At 42.9% G+C, this 16,551-nt stretch overlaps 1 protein-coding gene across 1 annotated transcript in view; it reads right to left on the bottom strand.

The window, feature by feature from the left end:
- Nucleotides 1-6,229: 6,229 nt before the first annotated feature.
- Nucleotides 6,230-16,551, bottom strand: part of LOC141092351 (kelch-like protein 10) — a 28,948-nt gene continuing 18,626 nt past the window's right edge. Inside the window, exon 5 of the mRNA XM_073578416.1 lies at nucleotides 6,230-6,664. Within this exon, the coding sequence (XP_073434517.1) occupies nucleotides 6,302-6,664 (363 nt within the window). The 3' untranslated portion in view covers nucleotides 6,230-6,301. The remainder of the gene's footprint in view (nucleotides 6,665-16,551) is intronic.

The following is a 16,551-nucleotide window of genomic DNA, read 5'->3' as shown; positions in this document are numbered from 1 at the left end:
GTCTCATAGACAATCTAATGAGTGGCCTGTGCCAACGTCTTGGAGCATATTCAGATGTTTGCTCCAAATTTGGCTTTTTGTCTAATTTGTCAAAACTTTCTCCATTGGAGATTAAAGAGGCTGGAAGCAATCTTGTTTGTTCATATCCTGAAGACCTAATGCCTGGTGCAACCGAAACAGAGCTAGTTCAGTTTTCAAAATTTTTATCCACCTCCTTTATAAGAGAGAAGACAGGAAAAAACGAATTGTCTGAACTGAATTTGTTCCTACTTCTACACGAACATAATTTAACTCAGACATTTTGTAACACTGAAATTATACTCAGGATATATTTGAGTATGATGGTGTCAAACTGTACTGGCGAAAGGTCTTTTTCCAAACTCAAAAGAATAAAAAATGAGCTAAGGAGCCAAATGGGCCAAGAGCGGTTAAACCACCTTTCTCTTTTAAGCATTGAATGCAAACTTTTGAAAACCCTTGACTTATCCAAAATAATTGATGAATACAGCGCAAAGAAATGCAGGAAAAAATTGTGTTAATTTAGGCTAAAAAAAGGCTTATTGAGGGTTTTACATTCCGATGACACATAAATTAAAAGCGTTATGTTACCCAAAGCAGGAAGAGAGGATTATAATGCATATAGAAATAAGGAGGGAGGGGGAATGTTTACTGTGGGAAAAGCATCCTGATAATATATTTGAATACTGACTTTCATCAGACTTTGTGAATTACTTTTACTTGTATCAAAGACTTTATCTAGTGTTTGGTATATGGTATTTTGTGTACTGTATTACACCATGTTCCAAATTATTATGCAAATGTTCTTTTTCTCTGATTTTCCTAAATGGTCGTTGCAAATGACAGTCAGTGTAATAACAGTCACTTAATATATACCATCAATGCATTTCATTGACAAAAAAAACCCCCCTATGACACTGAAAAAGAACACTTGCATAATAATTTGGAACATGGCGTAGTACTGATGTACCTGAAACTAATGGTGCTGTGCTTGATTTTAGATATTTTCAGAGGATACTTGAATATATAGTTTCTGGTAAATGTGTGTGTATAAGTAATATTTATATAAGTTATGCATTTGACACTTTTGTCATTGATATGACTGTATTGTAATAGGAATGTGACAATTTCAATGTATTTTCCACTGTTTAAGTTGCACTTTTGATGAGAAACCTGTGAAAATTGTCAATCTTGTTTACAGATTAAAATTGGACTGTTCAATACTATGGCTTAAATTTTTTATTTTTTTTCTCTTCCTAAATGAAGGGTAAATTAACTAGATCAATGGATGTTTGACAGGTTATAGCTTCACTCAGCAACAATTTTTCTGGAATAATCTATTTCAGGTATATCGTGACCCCCGTCACGTGACGAGGGGGGCCCACAGAGTCTGAACTGCCCCGGGCCCTGGCTACCCTTAATCCACCCCTGAGCATGACCCCTCTTGCCCGCAGCCTACGGTCCATGCGGACAGCCTGGATCATAGCGTCCTCCAAAGAATCCGGTGGAGGATGAAGGGCTAGGGCATCTTTCAAACGTTCGGACAGGCCTCTACAGAACAAACCCCGGAGGGCAGCGTCATCCCAGGAGACCTCCGCTGCCCAGCGTCTGAACTCAGAGCAGAACCATTCAGCAGAGTTCCTCCCCTGTGTCACACTCATCACCATATCCTCTGCCAGACGCACTCTATCAGGCTCATCATAAATGTGCCCCAGAGCCTCAAAGAACAAATTCACAGACATGCGTTCAGGAGCAGAGGAAGAGAGAGAGAGAAAGCCCATGCCTGTGGAGCCCCCCGAAGTAGGGAAATGACGACCCCCACCCTCTGGAACTCATCCCCGGAAGAGCGGGGCCTCAGAGAAAAAAAAAGCTTGCATCCTTCTCTGAAAGACCTGAACTCCTTTTTATCCCCTGAGAAAAGGTCTGGCAATTTGACCGGAGATTCTGGGAATGCCAATGACACATCTCTATCCCCAGCACAAGAATCCCCTGTAGAGGCAGCCCCCTGTACCGTATCCACCAACTGTTGCTGGGTCTGGGCCATCATGCGCTGTTCCACATTAAGTTTGTGGAACATTTGGGTCAGGTGCTTGACCTGATCAGCCAAGGCTTGTATGGGATCCATGAGGATAACACACTTTTTTTTTTTTCTCAGAGGGGGAGAAAAAAAAAACCTGAAATGGTCAGCTATAATGTCAGGAACACCGCACTGCACTTGCTCACTGTGCCAGTGCGGGTGTCCTGAGTACAAAGACAGTACTCACAGATACCTGTGGAGCAGGGCAGCAGCGGTGACGATGCGTGCTTCAGAGTATCAGGACCTGAAGCACATGACTGCTGGGGGTGTGGCCTAAGCTCCACAGATCTAGGAGCTGCAGGGAAACTCCTAGAAAGGTAACTACGGGGCAATGTTACCAAGGGGCATAGACAGAGACAGAAACCAGACGAAGCCAGGGTCAAAGCACCAGATAGCAATACAGTACCACGGGGTTTAGACAGAAAGGACAGTCAGGACGTAGCAATAGGTCAGAAAACCAGAACGGGCAATAGACGGTACAATAGGGACAAACTGTAACAGAGTAACGATAGCCAAGCCAGGAGGTCAGAACCGGAGAAGACAGTAGTACCAAAGCGAGAGACAGAGTACAGAGTGAGGGAACAGGCCAGGTCATACACGGGAATCAAACAAGCAACGCAGAATACACGCACACCAGGGGTCAGACACACCAGAACAACAGTATAGCTGACAGAGAACCCTGGTAAAGAGTGAGTATAAATACCCCTCCCAGATCCAGAAAGAGGCCACGAACACTTAACCCTGTGAGTGCAGGGCAAGAACCCTGTTCAAATCATGACAATATGGCTGGAGCCAGAAATGAGATACAGGAGGCCAGGATGGGGGATATTATTACCATAGGGGCTAATTAAGGGATATTATTACTGCAATGATGTATTTATTTTATTTTTTTGAGGATGCTGTTTTAAATGGGGGGAGGTCCTGTTACTGTGCAGAGCGACATTGTTTTGTTTTTTTTCTTCATCTTGGTGTAGTGTAGAAGTTGGGAAAAAATTAAGTAATGTGTTCTGCAAGTGGAGTGTCACGGTCCAGTCCGGAGTTTATCTTCTGCTGTCTTCACTCCGGACTGGTCATGTGGGGGTTAATCTCCTCAGCCTCGTTCTGGAGCTAGCTGGGCTATTTCAATCCCTCACAGCCTGCTGACCAGTGTTAGTGATAGCTCAAGCTTCCAGTTTAGAGCCTCTGACCCTTGTACCCTGGTGATCCTCCTGCCTTTGACTGATATTCACGTGTATGACCCAGACTGATTTCTGACCCCGTCTCTTGGTATTCGTCTCTGCTGTTACGTTCCCTCTCTGGCATCTGACTCCCTGGCTTGTACCCCGACCACATATTTCGTCTCACGTTTTGGACCCCGTGCGCATGTTCTGGCTTTCTGACTCTCGGCTTTGGTATTTTGACTACATGTATTGCTGCTCCTTCTGGTACGTCTGCTCCTGCTAGTTTCTGACTCGGTTCATCTGACTATTCTCTCTCGTTACCTGTGGCACCTGTGCTGTCACGCAGGGTTGCTGCTCTTAGTGTGTAACCTCTCTTCCCTCACCAGCTCCCCCTGGTGGAGGTTTCACTACATGGAGCTCTAGATAACTCTGCTAATACCTGCAGAGACCAGCCCTGGCTGGAAGACGGGATGGCGGTCAGTGCTAGATGAAAGATGAAAAGTGAAGCTGAAGGACCTCACCTAGAGACGTCACTGGTGAGTCAGTGTGTTACCTGTACACTGACACTATACACTATAAACAGAGTTCCTGTGTACATGTCACCAGTGATTACTGTATTACCTGTACACTGTCACTATATACAGAGCTCCTGTATAATGTCATCAGTGATCATTGTATTACCTGTACACAGACACTGCATACTAAGTACAGATCTCATGTGTATAATGGCACTTATGGTAATAGTATTGTGTTTTTTTTTAATTAATGATCAGTATTATAGTATTCAGTCACCATGTGGTGGTAGTATGTGGTCTGGACATGGTGTGGCTGAATTTGTTCTTTGTATGTGGTATTACTATGAGTAGGGAAGGTGACCTGACGGACGGACGGACTAGTCAGAGTGAAGAAGGAAAGGTTTGCACAGTTTAGGTAGGTGTCAGTTTATTACAGTGGGGAACAGCTAGGAAAGTGTAGTGGACGTGCAGTACCTTGGGTTGACCATTAGATGGCAGGGAGGAGTGTGAGCAAAGGACTTGACAGCAGCATAGGGCTTTAGAAACCGTTGGTCATGGGGGCGGGGTTACAGTGACAGGGGACCAGGAGAGCTATAAATACTGAGGGAGGGTTCCAGAAAGTTCCAGTCCCCAGGGGGAGCTCCAGTGACAGGAGGACTGCGACAGTCTGTGCGCTGTGAGGAGAATCTAAACCAGGGATACTGAGGAGAGGAAACGTCAGGGGGGTGGTCCTGACAGGAAGAACCGCAGAAGGGACGAGGCACTGGGTGTGAGACACCGTATTTGACACGACGACTGATCAGTGGAAGCGCTGTTGGTTTACGGGCCTAAGGCGGCCACAGTGACGGACCTGTCAGGAGCGTCGACGAGTGAGGAGGGGACGGTGTGTGCATACATGTCCCCAGTTTAACATACGGTGTGTGAGAAGCGGCCCTGGAAACGGAGGGCAGTGAGTTGAAGAAAGTACAGTGTGCTTTTGAGGCCGTCAGGCGGACGGCGAGCGTGAATAAACTTGGACCTGTTGCACCCAGAACCTGCCTCCATCTTGTCTCTGTTACATCTCTGCGCGGTATAAAGAGGGACCACCCCCCAGCCCGGCCCACCGACCCTACATGTGGTATTACTATGTGGTGGTAATATGTGATCTGGACATGATGCGGTGGTATTTGTTCCTTGTATGTGATATTATTGGTCATTTTAATAATTGAAAAATAAATAAAAATATACATAAATTGTATTGGATATTGTAACAAATGTTTAATAGGTTAGAGTAGAGTAGGGCCTGGCCAAAAAAGTCTGCCTTGTGGTGGTGGATTTAAAAAATCTTTTGGCCAGAACAAGAGCTGCTGGCTATATGTGTGATCTGTAGATGGGAACTGTTAATGTGTGATAGGTGAGAAGTGGTTTTTACAAGAGAGAGTGGTGGGACTGTGGACAGTTCGAAAGGTGGAAGCGGGGCTGGGGTGGAGCCTGGGCAGAGTCTCAAGGGGGCCCCAAAAATTTTGCCAGTATGGGGCCCCGAAAATCCTAGTGGCAGCCCTGCTGATGAGAATTGTATTTTCTCAAGGTCCTCCAGCCAGTTTTGCACCAGGAGCTTATTTCGCCAAGAATATCTGATTTCTATCAGTGCCGGACAATCAGTCCCTATATAAATCAGATCTTTTGGGCCAAATAAGCTTCTGGTGCAGGACTGGCTGGAGGACTGGCCATTTTTAGTAGATGGACCATCCCTATAATTTTTTCTTTATGTGGTGATATCATTAAGGACTCGTTCACATGATTGATGACAGAGAATCGGATCGATTATGGTAATGACATTGTTCACATTCTGATCAGAGTTTGATCAGTATCAGGATACTGTGATCTGAATCTCTCACATAAAAGATAACGGTATCACAGGTGCGGAGGAGACTGAGAATCTACATTATTCCATCTTCTCCATTCTCTGTATCCGCTTAGATCAGACTGTAGTCTGATATGTCACAAGCACCCATAGACTTGTATCGGTGCGCATGATCTGATTTGGGAGCCACTCGTAGCATGCTGCAATTTTTTTTTTCTTCTCAAAACCAAAAATGTCAGCAGGGTCACGGGGCATATGTGCAGTCATAGAATGCCGTATCTCCCAACTTTTAAAGACAAGGAGGGACATATATTGTAATTTTTCACCTATTTAACTCCCTTAGTGTTCTCACCCACAAACTGTACAGAAAAGGTTGCATAGAAGAAACACTCCTATTTAATTGATTTGAATGTGGGCTGCTTTGGCTTGTGTGCCAGGGCTGATTTTCAGTCCCAGTCTGGCCCTGACATGCATGGATGCATCCTCATGCTAATACTGCTGCATGCCTCCCAGGCTAAAATTTACCAGTCATCCCATTACCCATCTCAGATGTTTGTGTTTAACATTATCCGGATAATGAACTGCAGTAGAAATACTATTTCAGTTAAGTTTGTTGAACTTTTATTATTTGCTGGTCTGGTGGATAATGCTTGCTTGTTTTGTATGTAAATGTGTTAAAAATAACACATCATACTGGTAGTAAACCCATAGAGGAGGACGCTTTGACCTCATCTCTGGAGTCGATGTCTCGGCAGGCTGCATAGTCTCGGACATTGATGAGGCCAGGGACCACACAACAACTTAAGTCTCTGCGGTAGATATTCATACCATGGACATCAAACCACTTATTTGCTGTTTCATCATAGCATTCAACAATGAATGTGGTGGTAAGTCCAATGTTTCCACCTATAACAAAAAGAAGGTCATCCATTACTGCCATTCCAAAGTTGCTACGTGGTATGTCCATGCCTGGCACCTCACGCCAAGTGTTGTCAACAGGGTTGTAAGCCTCTGCACTTCTTAAAAAAATTGTTCCATCAAAGCCTCCTACCTGAAAAATAAAATAAAGATAATTTGATTTGACTATTTAGGCTTTTTCTGGTTATTGTGGGGTCCTATTCTATAATGCCACATTTTTTGTATTTAGAATAGGTTATACACACCTGGTCAAAATTGTTGGTCCCCCTTGTTTAATGCCAGAAAAACCCACAATGGTGACAGAAATAATTTGAATCTGACAAAAGTAATAATAAATAAAAAATCTATGAAAATGAACAAATGAAAGTCAGACACTGCTTTTCAGCCATGCTTCCACAGAATTTAAAACAAAAATAAAACTCATGAAATAGGCCTGGACACAAATGACAGTACTTTTGAAAATAATGTGACAAAAGGGACATGTTAAATCAAAGTGTGTCCACTAATTAGCATCACAGGTGTTTACAGTCTTGGAATCAGTGAGTGGGCCTGTATAGAGGGCCACAGATACTCACTGTGCTGTTTGGTGACCTGGTGTGTATCACACTCAACATGGACCAGAGGAAGCGAAGGAAAGAGTTGTCTCAGGAGATTAGAAAGAAAACTTATAGAGAAACATGTTAAAGGTAAAAGTTATAAGGCCATCTCCGAGCAGCTTGATGCTCCTGTGACTACAGTTGCACATATTCAGAAATTTAAGCTCCATGGGACTGTAGCCAACCTCCCTGGACGTGGCCACAGGAGGAAAATTGATGACAAATCAAAGAGATGGATAATACGAATGCTAAAAAAGAGCCCAGAAAAACTTCTAATCAGATTAAAGGTGAACTTCAAGCTTAAGAAACATCAGTGTCAGATCGCACCATCCGTCCTTGTATGAGCCAAAGTGGACTTCATGGGAGCCGACCAAGGAGAACACCATTGCTGAAAAAAAATCATAAAAAAGCCAGACTGGAATTTACCAAACTACATGTTGACAAGCCACAAAGGTTCTGGGAGAATGTCCTATGGACAGATGAAACAAAAATAGAGCTTTTTGGCAAGGCATATCAGTTCTATGTTCAAAGATGGAAAAATGAAGCATATCAAGAAAAGAACACTGTCCCTACTGTGAAACATGGAGGAGGCTCTGTTATGTTTTGGTGTTGCTTTGCTGCATCTGGCACAGGGCGTCAAAAATCTGTGCAGGGTACAATGAAATCTCAAGACTATCAAGGGATTCTAGAGAGAAATGTGCTGTCCAGTGTCACAAAGTGTGGTCTCAGTCGCAGGTCATGGGTCTTGCAACTGGATAATGACCCAAAACACACAGCTAAAAGCACCCAAGAATGGCTAAGAGGAAAACATAGGACTATTCTGAAGTGGCCTTCTATGAGCCCTGACCTAAATCCTAGTGAGTATCTTTGGAAAGATCTGAAACATGCCGTCTGGAAAAGGCAACCTTCAAACACGAGACAACTGGAGCAGTTTGCTCTTGAGGAGTGGGCCAAAATACCTGTCGAGAGGTGCAGAAGTTTCATTGAAAGTTAGAGGAATTATTTGATTGCAGTGCTTGCCTCAAAAGGTTGTGCAACAAAATATTAAGTTAAGGGTACCAACATTTCTGTCCAGGCCTATTTCATGAGTCTTATTTTTTTTAAATTCTGTGGAAGCATGGCTGAAAAGCAATGTCTGACTTTCATTTGCTCATTTTCATAGATTTTTAATTTATTATTACTTTTGTCAGATTCAAGTTATTTCTGTGACCATTGTGGGTTTTTCTGACATTACACAAAGGGTACCAACAATTTTGACCATCTGTGTACATGGTTTCACATGCGTACATGGTTTCACGTGCTGCCCCATAGTGGCTGTTCATCTAATGAGAGACAATCTTCTGCCCTATTAGGATTGGTGAACCTGCAGTCAAGATGAGGATTTAAGTAACCTGGGAACACCCTCTTTATATAAGGTCCCTATGTGACTTAGGTCATAAAGTGGAATCCAATAGATGTGCATGAAAGTAGAGACAAATACAATCACAAAAGAAGACAACATTTTGGGTATTAGGCAGACTTTTTCAAGCCCAGATTGATAACATGGGACTCTGATTCATCAATCAGTTTTTTTATTTTGTATCTTTTTATGCTGGTGGATTTGGTGCCAAATTCATCAAAATTGTTCACAATGTTTGATGAATTTAGTGCAAATTTAAAGGTGCTATTTTTTTTACCTACTGCTTTGTTTGTACCATCTTTGACTAAAATGTTACACAATACTTTCAATAAGCTTTAAAATGTTGCATGTTAGTCTTTAATCATGCAAAAACAAAGAAAAGAAATACAGTTATGTACTACACTAGGACATAGAAGGAGAATTGCACAAACATTTAGCAACATTTCAAAAATTCTTTAATCATGAATTAGCTGAGAAAATCTGGAGAATGAAAATTATGCTCACATTGTCAAGTAAGTACATGAGAGGACTGCAGAAGCTGATGTAAAGATTAAAGCAAGCCTGTCAGTAGGATTTTGCTAAGTAAACTACAGACACTGTCAGGTTGCCACTGTTAAACTGTTTAAAATGATACCTGGGGTGATGAAATTCGTCTCTTGTGGTTCTTGTGAAATGAGTGTTTTCAGCTAATGATATGCCCGTGCTCCGGGGTGGGACTATAGGCAGAGTCTTATCTTGCTGCTCTTAGCCAGAGAAACCAAGGAAAGAGCTGACCACAGGCCCGCCCTGAAGTACAAACAGTTTGTCTCTCTCTGTGTCTCTAGGACGAGGAACATGCTTGTGCTGCAGGGTGGCCTGTGGGCACGTAGATAGATGCTACTTCTCTGGTGGTACCGCCGGTGCCAATTTGACAGAAAAAAAAGCTTCATCAGGATGGCACCCACGGCACCAGAGCAGTTGTGATAGATGGTACTGCACAGGTGCTGGCACCATTTGAATTGTAAAGTGCTGCGGAATATGTTGGCGCTATATAAATAAGATTATTATTATTAGAAACAAAATTAGGCTCCATCAACATGGAGCCGGTGATGCTACTGCATAGGTGTGGCCCAAGCCATCTTCATGAAGCCTAATTTTTATTTTCTCTGCCACGGAACATGATAGATGCTACGGACAGGCGTAGTCGCTGGTGCCATTTTGTTTGAAAACAATTTTTTTTTAAACAAAACAGTATGTGCATATAAAAAGAAAATATGCATATTATCCCCTGTATCATGCTGCAGCGCAGGCACGTGCCTGATGAATGTGATTTTTTTTTCTCAAACCATATTGTATTCAGTATGCAAAATAGGGGGCAGGTCACTGAGGGTTCAGTGAGATGTCATAAGCCATACAGATGAATACGTAGGCAGAGCATCACATAAAGCCCTGCCCACAGGCCCGCCCGGAGCACGAGAATCTCATTAACGGAAAACTACACCCTCCGTCAGGCGCAATAGATCTGACAGGCACACAGTAATTAGTTTCACTTCTCTCTCCTTGCCCACTTATCAGAAAACCCCACCCCTCCTAGTTATCTCCTGACTCTACAGGCTCTGTGAAACCTGATATCACAGTGACTCAGCAGACCTTCTAGTGAGCAGATATCAACACTTTGGCTTCTCAGGCACATTGCGCCTGATTTCAACACAAATTGAAAGGTTAGTATTATCTTTTTTTATTCATCACGATTGTGTATTTAGCTTGTTTTATGAAGGATTAATGCTAAGTTAGTGTACATAAGTACTGTTTTCTTAGACAAAAGGAGGGTGGCTTCTAAGGCACATTGCGCCCTAACACATACTCTTTCTCTCTTGCTTCAGATTTTCTGCTGCAATGGCCAGAAAACAGTATGATTCATCTAAACCCCTTCATTTAGAAGAAATGAAGATTTTTTTGTTAGAAGATGATGAGGAAGAACCAGCAGTAACTGAGGATTTAGAGGAATCTAGTGACATTTCATCTGAAGATGAGGTAGCAGAATGTAACACTGATTCTGGAACAGAGCAGGATGGTGATGACACTGATACAGAGGAAACAGACACAGATCTAGCTTATTATTTGGGCAAAGATAAAAATACAAAGTGGAACAAAAAGGCACCCAAGAACAAACAGCGCAGAGAATCCCACAATATTATTACACACCTTCCTGGAGTTATTGGAAGTGCTAGAAAAGCTAAAACTGCAGTGGAATGTTGGAGTAATCTAATTACAGATAGCATGTTGGAAACTATTGTTCGGTTCACTAACCAGTATATTGACACAATCAAAGAGCAATTCTCCAGAGAGAGGGACATCAAAAACACTGATGTGATTGAACTCAAGGCATTTATTGGCTTGTTATACCTAGCTGGTGCTTTCAGAGCAAATAGGCAAAGTTTGGAGGAGCTGTGGGGGACAGACGGTGATGGCATCGAAAAATTCAGCCTTGTGATGAATCTGAAACGATTCAAAGTCCTGATCCGTTGCCTCCGTTTCGATGATCGAAGTACCCGGACAGAACGAAAAGGTTATGACCGGCTTCTTTACAATGCTGAATGTGGGTGGCATCAACTCACAAGTAATTTACCTCGGTAATGAACTTAAACAAATGCGCAGGAGAATGTACCTAAAACATTTGGCTAATGAACTGGTGAGTGGAGAGCTAAGCCTAAGAAGTACAAAGACGGTTGGAATGCCCCTTGCCCTGCAACACCGGTTGAAGAGATATCGTCCCAAGGACGTTCCAGAACAAACACCGACTCTACCACCTTCTAAAAGACGCAGTTGTACTACCTGCTCATTTGTATCTGGTTTCAGAAGGCTTTCTAAATATGACTGCAAAATATGTAAAGAATCAATCTGCCTTTCCCATGCAACTTTCGTCTGCCAGCCTTGCTTTTCTAAGTGTACCTGTGCTGCTTCTGCTGCAATTGAAACCACTGAAGATGAGTAGAAAATAATTAAGTAACATCTAAGTGCAATATCCTTTAAGTTTTTTTCCATAATTTTATATTTAACCCCTTCATGACCCAGCCTATTTTGACCTTAATAACCTGGCCATTTTTTGCAATTCTGACCAATGTCCCTTTATGAGGTAATAACTCAGGAACGCTTCAACGCATCCTAGCGATTCCAAGATTGTTTTTTCGTGACATATTGGGCTTCATGATAGTGGTATATTTAGGTCAATAATTTTTGCGTTTATTTGTGAAAAAAATGGAAATTTGGCGAAAATTTTGAAAATTTTGCAATTTTCAAATTTTGAATTTTTATTCTGTTAAACCAGAGAGTTATGTGACACAAAATAGTTAACAAATAACATTTCCCACATGTCTACTTTACATCAGCACAATTTTGGAAACAACATTTTTTTTCGTTAGGAAGTTATAAGGGTTAAAAGTTGACCAGCAATTTCTCATTTTTACAACAAAATTTACAAAACCATTTTTTTTAGGGACCACCTCACATTTGAAGTCACTTTGAGGGGTCTATATGGCAGAAAATACCCAAAAGTGTCACCATTCTAAAAACTGCACCCCTCAAGCTACTCAAAACTACATTCAAGAAGATTATTAACCCTTCAGGTGCTTCACAGGAACTAAAGCAACATGGAATGAAAAAATGGACATTTTAATTTTTCCAACCAAAATTTTATTTTAGCATCAGTTTTTTCATTTTCACATGGGTAACAGGATAAAATGTATCCTAAAATTTGTTGGGCAATTTCTCCTGAGTACACTGATACCTCATATGTGGTCATAAACCACTGTTTGGGCGCACGGCAGGGCTCAGAAGGCAAGGAGCGCCATTTTACTTTTTGAATGTAAAATATGCTTGAATGTTTAGCGGTTGCCATGTCTTGTTTTAAGAGTACCTGTGTGCCTAAACATTGGAGCTCCCCCACAAGTGAGCCCATTTTGGAAACTAGACCCTCCAAGGAACTTATCTAGATGCATAGTATGCACTTTGAACCCCCAGGTGCTTCACAAATTGATCTGTAAAAAAAAACAAAACTTTTTTTTTTTCACAAAAATTTTATTTGGCCTCAGTTTTTTCATTTTCACATGGGCAACAGGATAAAATGGATCCTAAAATTTGTTGTGCAATTTCTCCTGAGTACATCAATATCTCATATGTGGTCATAAACCACTGTTTGGGCGCACCGCAAGGCCCGGAAGGGAAGGAGCGCCATGTGTCGTTAGCGGACACCATGTCGCATTTGGAGAGCCCCTGTGTGCCTAAACATTGGAGCTCCCCCACAAGTGACCCCATTTTGGAAACTAGACCCCTGAAGGAACTTATCTAGATGTGTGGTGAGCACTTTGAACCCCCAAGTGCTTCACAGAAGTTTATAACGCAGAGCAGTGAAAATAAAATAATAATTTTTTTTCCTCAAAAATGATTATTTAGCCCGCTATTTTTTATTTTCCCAAGGGTAACAGGATAAATTGGACCCCAAAAGTTGTTGTCCAGTTTGTCCTGAGTACACTGGTACCCCATATGTGGGGGAAAACCACTGTTTGAGCGCACGGCATGACTCAGAAGGGAAGGAGCGTCATTTGACTTTTTGAATGGAAAATTAGCTCCAATCGTTAGCGGACACCATGTTGTGTTTGCAGAGCCCCTGTGTGCGTAAACTTTGGAGCTCCCCCACAAATGACCCCATTTTGGAAACTAGACCCCCTAAGGAACTTATCTAGATGCATAGTGAGCACTTTGAACCCCCAGGTGCTACACAGAAGTTTATAACGCAGAGCCGTTAAAATAAAAATATTTTTTTTCCCTCAAAAAATAAATTTTTAGCCTGCTATTTTTTATTTTCACAAAGGTAACAGGATAAATTGGACCCCAAAAGTTGTTGTCCAGCTTGTCCTGAGTATGCTGGTACCACATATGTGGGGGGGACCACTGTTTGGGCACACGTTGGGGCTCAGAAGGTAAGTAGTGACGTTTTGAAATGCCGACTTGATGGAATGGTCTGTGGGCGTCATGTTATGATTGCAGAGCCCCTGATGTACCTAAACAGTGGAAACCCCCCACAAATGACCCCATTTTGGAAACTAGATCACCCAAGAAACTAATATAGATGTGTGGTGAGCACTTTGAACCCCCAAGTGCTTCACAGAAGTTTATAACGCAGAGCCGTGAAAATAAAAAAATATTTTTTTTTCCTCAAAAAATTATTTTTAGTCCACTATTTTTTATTTTCACAAGGGTAACAGGATAAATTGGACCCCAAAAGTTGTTGTCCAGTATGTCCTGAGTACGCTGGTACCCCATAAGTGGGGGGGACCACTGTTTGGGCACACGTTGGGGCTCGGAAGGGAAGTAGTGACGCTTTGAAATGAAGACTTGATGGAATGGTCTGTGGGCGTCATGCTACATTTGCAGAGCCCCTGATGTACCTAAACAGTGGAAACCCCCCACAAGTGACCCCATTTTGGAAACTATATCACCTAAGGAACTAATCTAGATGTGAGGTCAGCACTTTGAACCCCCAAGTGCTTCACAGAAGTTTATAACGCAGAGCTGTGAAAATAAAAAAATATTTTTTTTTCCTCAAAAAGTGATTTTTAGCCCACTATTATTTATTTTCACAAGGGTAGCAGGATAAATTGGACCCCAAAAGTTGTTGTCCAGTTTGTCCTGAGTACGCTGGTACCCCATATATGGGGGGGACCACTGTTTGGGCACACGTTGGGGCTCGGAAGGGAAGTAGTGACGCTTTGAAATGCCGACTTGATGGAATGGTCTGTGGGCGTCATGTTACGTTTGCAGAGCCCCTGATGTACCTAAACAGTGGAAACCCCCCACAAGTGACCCCATTTTGGAAACTAGACCCCCCAAGAAACTTATCTAGATGTGTGGTGAGCACGTTGAACCCCCAAGTGCTTCACAGAAGTTTATAACGCAGAGCTGTGAAAATAAAAAAATATTTTTTTTTCCTCAAAAAGTGATTTTTAGCCCACTATTTTTTATTTTCACAAGGGTAACAGGATAAATTGGACCCCAAAAGTTGTTGTCCAGTTTGTCCTGAGTACGCTGGTACCCCATATATGGGGGGACCACTGTTCGGGGACACGTTGGGGCTCGGAATGGAAGTAGTGACGTTTTGAAATGCCGACTTGATGGAATGGTCTGTGGGCGTCATGTTACGTTTGCAGAGCCCCTGATGTACCTAAACAGTGGAAACCCCCCACAACTCATAGACTGTAAGCTTGCGAGCAGGGCCCTCACTCCTCTTGTTATTTGTTATAATCTACTGTATGTGATTATTGTTATGCTGTAATGTCTATTGTCTGTACAAATCCCCCCTGAAATGTAAAGTGCTGCGGAATATGTCGGCGCTATAAAAATAAAATTTATTATTATTATTATAAGTGACCCCATTTTGGAAACTAGACCCCCCCAAGGAACTTATCTAGATGTGTGGTGAGCACGTTGAACCCCCAAGTGCTTCACAGAAGTTTATAACGCAGAACCGTGAAAATAAAAAATCTTTTTTTTCCACAAAAATAATTATTTTAGCCCATTTTTTTATTTTCCCAAGGGCAACAGGAGAAATTAGACCCCCAAAGTTGTTGTGCAATTTTTCCTGAGTACCCGGATACCCCATAAGTGGGGGTACACCACTGTTTGGGCACACGTCGGGGCTCGAAATGGAGGGAGCACCGTTTGACTTTTTGAACGCAAAATTGGCTGGAATAAATGGTGGCTCCATGTCGCGTTTGGAGAGCCCCTGATGTGCCTAAACAGTGGAAACCCCTCAATTTTATCTCCAACCCTAACGCCAACACACCCCTAACCCTAATCCCAACCCTAATCATAACCCTAACCACAACCCTAATCCCAACACACCCCTAACGAAATCCCAACTCTAACCCTAACCACAAGCCTAACCGTAATCCCAACCCCAACCCTAAATTCAACCCTAACCCTAAATTCAACCCTAACCCTTAGTCCAACCCTAACCCTTAGTCCAACCCTAACCCCTAGTCCAACCCCAACCCCTAGTCCAACCCTAACCCCTAGTCCAACCCTAACCCTAACCCTAACCCTAGCCCTAACCCTAGCCCTAACCCTAGCCCTGGACCTAACCCTAATGGAAAAAAAAAAAATATATATTTTATTATTTGTCCCTACCTATGGGGGTGATAAGGGGGGCGGTGATTTACTTTTTATTTATTTTGATCACTATGAAAGTTTATCATAGTGATCAAAATAAATGAATGAATCTGCAGCGTTGCAGATTCGATTCGGCGCACTGCGCATGCGCCCGCCATCTTGCAAGATGGCGGCGCCCATGACGCTGGACGGCAGGACACCGGGACGGATAGCGGGAGATCGGAGGCACAAAGGAGGGTGAGGGGGTGATCGGAGGGTGAGAGGGGATGATCGGAGGGCTGGGGGGGCGGAGGGAAGGCGGGGGGGCAGATCATGACGGCGGCTGCCGATCAGTGCCGTCAGAAGGTGGCGGCAGCCGATCGGTGCCGTCAGTCGGTGTGGGGGGGGGTCGGGTCTCGGTGTCCAGCCATGTCCGATGCTATTTCAGCATCGGCCATGGCTGGATTGTAATATTTCACCAATTTTCATTGGTGAAATATTACAATCGCTCTGATTGGCAGTTTCACTTTTAACAGCCAATCAGAGCGATCGTAGGCACGTGGGGGCTAAGCCACACCCCCAGGTGTTAACTCTGAAGGGTCCTTTGTGTGCGGGTCGGGTGACCTTTCAGTGACCCCGGTCACCCGACCCGCAGCGGGGCTATTTATAGCATGACGCCTACGTAGGCGTCATAGGTCGTTTGGGCACTGCTTTTCATGACGCCTACGTAGGCGTCATAGGTCGTGAAGGGGTTAAGCAATAGTTAAGTAAAGATAACTGGAGCCTATTTGGCGGTACTACCGAAAAGTGGTACTTTTAGTTTTAATAAGTTTATGGTTAATAAATGTTTTTTTTTGCATCTGATTTGGTGTAATCTCTTTTAATACATTCCTATGAAGG

This window comes from Dendrobates tinctorius, unplaced genomic scaffold, assembly GCF_039654945.1.
Source record: "Dendrobates tinctorius isolate UK_male_01 unplaced genomic scaffold, ASM3965494v1 ptg000059l, whole genome shotgun sequence".
Lineage (NCBI taxonomy): Eukaryota > Metazoa > Chordata > Amphibia > Anura > Dendrobatidae > Dendrobates > Dendrobates tinctorius.
Note: the sequence above shows the minus strand (reverse complement) of the source record. Positions and strands in the feature narration are given on the sequence as shown.